Raw genomic sequence first — 7,208 nt, 5'->3', positions numbered from 1 at the left:
AAAACTTTGGTTGTAAGATTTAGATAATTATTTAATAAAAGCTAGATATTTTAAATGAGAATAGGAAAGAAAAGTATTTCTTTGTGCCCCCTTTCCCTGTTAATGCCCTACCTGGCCCCCTGGCAAAACTTTGCTAGACCCGCCCCTGCACAGTTACCAGCTGTCAGCTACATAAAAAAGGATCCTGGTGGGTGGTCTTCACGTTTCCCTCTCACCAGATATCCAAACCGACATCATGACCAGCAGCTTTACAGCTGTGGCTCCAGCAAACATCAGCTGATACTAGAAATTAATATTAAATAAATTCTAACAACAGCCGATCAAGCTTAAACGTGCTGCTGTTGTTTAGCGCGACATCTGCTGGTTTCGTCTTTCTGGCGCAAAGTGGGCGATAAACAAACAAGAGAGAAAAGCCGATCAGCTGATCATCGATCAGTTTCATGATTGAAGTAGCAACAGGAGAGGGAGGATGAGAGAAGAGGCAGCTGTGCAGCGTAAAGACAGAATAAATCCAGCTTTGTGTCTTTTTCCATTCTAGCTGAAGTTCGGGACAAACTGTGTCTCTTCTCAGCTCAATACGAAACGTGTAATATTTTCTCTGATTGAGGGACCATTCCATTTTTTTAAGGAGTCGTTGGCAACTCTACTAACTAACCTTATGAATAAAATAAAGTTCACTATCAGTAACATCATAGCAACCGAACAGCTGTATAAAAACTCCAAGCTGGCTAGAACGCAGTATGAGTTATTGCAACTGACAGTAAAAAGTCAGCACAACGAAAATAAACTCCACCTAAACTTAGTTCATATCTGACCCAGATAGACTGCAGGTCATAACTTCTTACCTGAAGTTCAGTTCACCTGACACTCGGACTGGCGGCTGCCTCGGGGCTCTCCTCCTGCCTCCCCTTCCCTCATCCACCTGCTGCCTCTGTGGAAGCCCCGCCATAGCCACCACCAAACAACGGAGTTATTTCTACACATCGACCTGCATCTGGCCAATCCACCACCTCTCATTGTTCATGCCGTTACAAAATAAATAAAAAATAAGTCAAATAAGCCCGATGGCCAGTCCAGCTATGTTAACCTGCAACCAAATCTGCAGCTCCATACAGCAATGTTACGACTTAGATTACATTTTATAACTCATAACTCTTATGTTAGCTGCCCTCTGTAGCATACTGTCTGAAATATTCCACGGCTGCAATAATTCTTTAAGTGTTATTTTTTTCCTTGGTATTCTAATTTCGCCGAAGTTTACTAAACTCAACAAACTTAATATTACTTACCGGGACATTTATTCTGTCCTCATTTTCTTTCACCGAAAAATTGTTTCCTGCAGTGACGTCTTTCGTGCTTGGCTCTCCTACCTTTGCTAACGTGATGCACATAGCGCAGAAGCCGATGCTGCATTCACTTACACTCGGATATCTGAGCGTCACCGTGAAAACATAATCGGACATTTGATATTTGATTGAATTTTATTGTTTTGCCTTTGGGGTGGCACCTGGGGTGGCCAGTCTGGTTGGGGGGGTGGCCTGTGCCCCCCCCAGGCCACCCCGCTGGACACGCCATTGACCATAGCCAAAGAAAGCTCGTTTATGACCAGCATCATGTAAATAAGCGCTCTGTAGAACCATCGCTCCATCCTCCAATCCAGCAGGTGGCGTCAGCGTGCCCGCAGGGTGAACGTCAGCCACAAACGAAGCCGAAGAAAACGTTAGCGTCATTTCCTGGTTGCTGTGCGACAAGCAACTGTAAAACTCGAAGCTCTGAACGCGGTCCTCTGTCATATAAATCTGCGAGTGGTCTCTGCGTGAGGCGAGCGGCTTTTCCCGGTGAGTGAGAGATTGAGCGTGAGGTCCGGAGCGCGCACAATGAATAAAAAGGGCTCTGAGAAAACACGCCATGTGGTAGCCTGGCTTAACAAAGCGGAGTGGGATCAGGTTCGGGACTACCTTTACTCGATGGACTCCTCTCTGCAGAGGTTTGCGTTAGAGAGGATATCGGCTTGGAGGGCCAGGTGCGCTGATAGTTTGCCCGTGGCCGTGGACTGCACAGCAGACCTCGTGCGCTGCCAGGTGCGGGACCGGTCCGGACAGCTTACCGGAGATGACTTGACCCTGATGTACGGGACGGCCCTGATAAGATTTATTAATCTTTTCACGGACCGCCAGCCGGGGAGAAAGGCCTGGTCGCGGAGGCAACTGGCTGGAAACTTGAACATCCCCGAGTGGATGGTGGATCTGAGGCACGAAATCACGCATGGGACTCTTCCTTCTTTGAAATGGTGCCAAAAGGGATGTAAGGTGGCCCTGGAGTGGCTCCAGCAGGAGTTTTGGTCCAGACAGCTGGGAGGAGGCCCCGATGAGCAGCTCGTTGCCAGGCAGAAAGAAGTGGATGCCTGCAGAAACGCTCGGGAGCTGCTGATCTCTTTTCAGAAGGACCAGTACCAAGCTTTTGATGATGGGTCTCCTGAAGACAAGGGGAAGAGCTTGTGGCAGGCCCCCTTAGCAGACATGAGTTCGTTGCTGGGTGAGATCAAGCAGTTTGCACTGGGGTCCAGGGAGCTGTTGATTGATGTGCTGCTGGAAGACGGTTTTCTTGTTCCTACCATGGAGCAGCTGGAAGCATTAGGCTGTGCAACATCTGACAGTGCCAGTCCCACTGAGCCCAGAGTCCCACAAACCTTCCTGCGCTTTTGGCTGCCCCTGCTAAAGATGCTTAACTCTTCGTCTTTCATTCACCTCTTCCTGGAGAAGCTCTTTGTGGAACTGAAGCTGCTCAGCAAAGAGCCCAACGGTCACAGGTGTTTCTATATTTCTGCATGGATTTCAGAAGTCTTCCTCTGCAACAACAACAAAATTGAATATCATTTTGAGACAAGGTTGCAGAAGAAAGCCAGAATGAAGGACAGGATTTTCATCGACCGCATCAAGCTGAGGTGGCAGCAGCTTCTCTCTGCATGTCTGGATGCCCCCTGCATCAGCACACCTCACCTGATCCAGCTAGTCCTGGATGACATGGAGCATCCCCCCCCTCAGGAAACCAGAGAGAAGCTGTTCCAGCTCTGCTCCATCTACACACAGACAGAGCGCTCAGAGGCCAGCACATCTCTGCAGCAGCAGCAGCCCATATATACTGTGAGTATGCTGCTGGACCAGATGCAACACTCCTCACCGATGGACTCGGAGAGAAGTGAGGAGCGCGAATGGGCAGACGTGCAGGCTGAAAGAGCACTTGCCCTCAGAGGTTCTCCGTGGCAGGTGTGCACTGATAATGTCACATGGAAGAACTATGCCCTTGGTAAAGTTCCTGGACAGTCGGACGACCCGTCGTGCCTCATGGTGGACAATTATTCGATAATGACTGTGTTTGACCAGCCATTGGAGCTGGAGAGCAGCATCCCCGGGGCCTCGCCTCCATCCCGGCCAGCTGAGGGCCTCCTCTGGAGCAACAGCGAGCTCAACAAACTGAAATGTGGACTGAAGCTTTTTTAAGTTACTTGTGTTATTTTTGTTACTTGTGTTATTTTTTGTTTTATGTTAAGCACAAGATTGTTGTTGTTGTTGTCATTCCAGCCTCCGCTGACTCTTGTTGTGCTAGAAGCAGTTTTGAAGCAAAAATACAATATTCAGAAGACAAAATGTTGTGGAATTTTAACCATGAGCACAGTGCAGGTTCAGCAGTTGTGATTGTTTCTGTCCAGTCGAGCTCGTTAACTAAACATGTTGGCAGAAGCAGAAATAAAACTTTCAGAAGACAAAATGTTCTGATTTAAAGAAGGACCAAAGGAAGGAAAGCATAGGTTTTGATTAAGTCTGATAAACTAGAATTATAATTTATTGTTACATTAAAAGGAGCAAAATGAAATAAAAAGGCTATATCAAAAACAGGTTATAACATAGGAAATGTGAGGTTTTAAAATGAAGTTAGTGTCAGCGTTTTAAGAGAGTGGTAAAATGATGAGTAACGTTGAAGAATATATATAAATACAAGTCTATAAGTCAAGAACATAATTAGGATAAGGCTTTTGATTAAAGAGTCCCAACTATGATAAGTTAGGGAGATGCAGGAAAAGGTGTTTTGTTTCCTTTGCAGAAGATCTCGGCGACCACAGGGGGTGAGGATCCTGGAGGCCCGAGGCCGGATGGACCACAAGAGAGGGTCAGAGCGAGGACACAATGTATTGCGACCTCTGGTGTACCAGAGGTCGAGAGAGGGAGTGTGGAGCAGGGAAATTATTTTACTGCTATTGTTAAATAATCGTCATCGTCACCATTGCATTAATAATATAATCTGCAGCATTGATATTGCATTCAGAGGTTTAAACAGTGTGTGTCTTTCAGAAAGACTAAGTTGCAGAAAGTTTGCATTAATGAAAGCAGAGTCTAAGTTATTCTGAGGAGCAGGTTAGACGAGGCTATTTGATGAGCCTCTGGTCTGGTGGAAGGTCAGAAGTGCAACGGGTGAGATGAGAGAGCATTTGAGGACGACATATACACACACACACTTAGTTAGAGAGAATCATTTATAGGTGAGAGGTTAGTTATGTTTACTCGCAACTGTGAAAGAGGAACAGTTTCTTGTTGTCTCGGCAAGAAAGAGGAAATACCTGGTGTGAATACGTATGAATGGACGGTGACTGGACGGACGAACTGAACTAAGGTTGGACCAACTGGACACTGAGGTAAAGACTGGACTAAGGCTAAGCACATGACTGATGACTGTTCTGTTTTAAGTTCATTTTCATGACATAGATTGGATCATGAGTGGGGAAAACTGAGCATTTTTAGTTTTGTACATTATTTTGACACATGAAATGTGTCAAAATAAAGGGGGGATTTAAGGTTTAAGTTGAAATGGGTTTAGGATCATTTTAGGACTTTTGGGGTGTTTGATGATTTAGATATGGTAAAACTGAGGCAGACATTGTTATTTTCATGTTTAAGTTGAAGGATTAAAATGAACTGAATCCTGGTTAGAAGATAAACTCTTTACACACATAAAGAGCATTTAGATTAGGGCTGAACGATATATCGCATTTGCGATAATATCGCGACATGATCAAGTGCAATTTTCTAACCGCAAAGGCTGCGATTATACTGCGATTATATTATACAATTCATGGGCTGCATCCTCCTGAGGCCGCATTTGTAGACCGATTACGTCACAGCGACGCGCCGAAGGCTGTCCAAATTACTACCATATCCCAGAATTCATAGCGCGGCCCAGCCAAACTCCAGTTTCCAGCAATGGCGGCCGCTACTAAGTTTTAAAATTACTCATACTAATCTTTCTGGGTCACAAAATAAACTTTTAACATATTTTCAGGCGAGAAAGTAGTTGTGTAAACATCAAATATCTGCTCGGTTTATCAAGATATCCCATATTTGCAAAAGTGCTTCGACGTTTTCAGAGGCGTCTGCTACCCACCAGCTCGACAGCTAGCCGGGAGCTCGAGGGTTACTGATGCGGCCGAGAACGGCACAACTCCCGGCACATCATTTTCAGATCACCGCGGAGTTTCGCTGCTCGGGTTAAACGTAATATATAAGTCACTTAGACAACCTAAAAATGTTATTGTTGGGCTTTTTTCAGTGTTTTGTTTGTTCGTGAGTAAATCGGTTTGGCTGAGATTAAAGTTATTAGATTAGATAAAATAAAACTTTATTAATCCCCCGGGTGGGTTCCTCCTTGGTTTTCACACAGCTGACTAAACGTCAAACAGAAAACTTATTAAACAGAAGTATGAGACAGTCGAGAATTTACACCAGTGTCTGGTTATATTTTAGATAGCAAGAAGCAGACGGCCGAGTTTATTAAACTCCACCGAGACAGCGGTGACGCTAATCAGAACTAGACCGTCCAATTTCACGCCTTTAAATTTTAAAGGCGTGTTTGTGTGTGTGTTTATACAATTGCTATTATGTTTGCACTTTATGTGTAATGTTACTGACTGCAGAGATCAGTAAGATGTGTGTATTTTTTATTTATTAGTTTTATTTATTTAATATTATTTTTTAATTGAATGACTGTCTAGTAGTTCACAGATGTCGAAAAACTGAGTGTGGTAAAGCCACTGATTTTTTTTATGTATATTTCTGCAATCTGCACATTGTACTGACTTTCATTTTAATGTTTACACCAGGGTTCCTTGTCAGCACTTTATGCTCAGATGTTTGTAAGCTAAAAATAAACTATTGTGTATGTTCAAATATACTGTTGTGATTGAAGAAGTTAAATAAAAATGTCAGTCATCAATTCATGCATCACCTCATGTCATCATAACAGAGGTCTGTCTTCCAGGAAAGAACAGTTTAAAATTAATGTAATATAGTATTGGCCATACTATATGATGTATTGCTTGTCTTTGTTTAATAATACAGAAGACAAAGACCTTAAAAAATAATCGCATATCGCATCGCAATATTGGGGCAAAAAATCGCAATTAGATTATTTTCCATAATCGTTCAGCCCTAATTTAGATTAAGTAAAGTTAATATAAAGGATAGAGCCCAGAACATGATATCTTGAACCAACTTTGAATAATTAAGGGAACATTAGATGAACACAGTAGATTAGTGAGGTGTACCAGAGAGAGGCTTTTTGTTTTCTATCCTTTACAGGAGAACATTCCAGTAACACAGCGACCACAGGGGTGGCAAGAATCTCCAGTTTCGCAAACAGGTCACATCTGGATTACACGCTGTGGACAGGGCGACCCCGGAGGCAAAGGTGGTGTGGCTGAAGGTGCTCAAACGCAAGTGGAAGGAGCCACGCTGGACTGGTCCATACGAGGTCGTTGCCAGGACAACTACAGCAGTCCAACTGAAAGGGAAGGGCGACACCTGGTATCACTGGTCGCAGTGTGCACCAGCACATGAGAGCTTGGTTGAGGAAGAGGCTTCAACCAACACAGGTGTCAACAAACAGAGACAGAATAAACCCTCTCACCTGTGCAACAGGCCATTCAGTAGTCCACCTGGAAGGCTGAAGAAAGAAGAGCAGCAGCGGAGAAGGTCGTCACGCCATCAGAAAGGGGCAGTGATAAGTTAAAGGCTCCACAAAGAGGGGAGTTTCAGTCCAGAATCTAAAATCTATATAACAAGTCTAGAATACAAAGTTTATATAACATGATGCAAACAACCGAATCAGAGACACGTAATGGGAAGAAACGTATTAAAATGTTCCTTACAACTACATGT

At 44.1% G+C, this 7,208-nt stretch overlaps 1 protein-coding gene across 2 annotated transcripts; it reads left to right on the top strand.

Moving 5' to 3' along the window:
- The first annotated feature begins 1,877 nt into the window (after window positions 1-1,877).
- On the top strand, window positions 1,878-3,500 carry LOC146623967 (ribosomal biogenesis protein LAS1L-like). 2 transcript variants are annotated; one of them, XM_085363554.1, is made up of 2 exons: window positions 1,878-3,268; window positions 3,399-3,477. In XM_085363554.1, the coding sequence occupies exons 1-2, from the start codon at window positions 1,878-1,880 to the stop codon at window positions 3,475-3,477; spliced, it is 1,470 nt and encodes a 489-aa protein (XP_085219680.1). The 2 variants fall into 2 exon arrangements, with proteins under 2 accessions (XP_085219680.1, XP_085219679.1); XM_085363553.1 differs by having other exon boundaries at window positions 1,878-3,500.
- Window positions 3,501-7,208: the final 3,708 nt, after the last annotated feature.

This window comes from Diplotaxodon limnothrissa, linkage group LG10, assembly GCF_057381915.1.
Source record: "Diplotaxodon limnothrissa isolate DT_005_m linkage group LG10, D_limnothrissa_male_GT1.1, whole genome shotgun sequence".
Classification (NCBI taxonomy): Eukaryota; Metazoa; Chordata; class Actinopteri; order Cichliformes; family Cichlidae; genus Diplotaxodon; species Diplotaxodon limnothrissa.
This window is presented reverse-complemented; position numbering and strand designations above follow the sequence as displayed.

Coding starts and splice junctions, on each gene's coding strand:
- LOC146623967 (XM_085363553.1), top strand. CDS start 1,878: ATGAATAAAAAGGGCTCTGAGAAAACACGCCATGTGGTAGCCTGGCTT.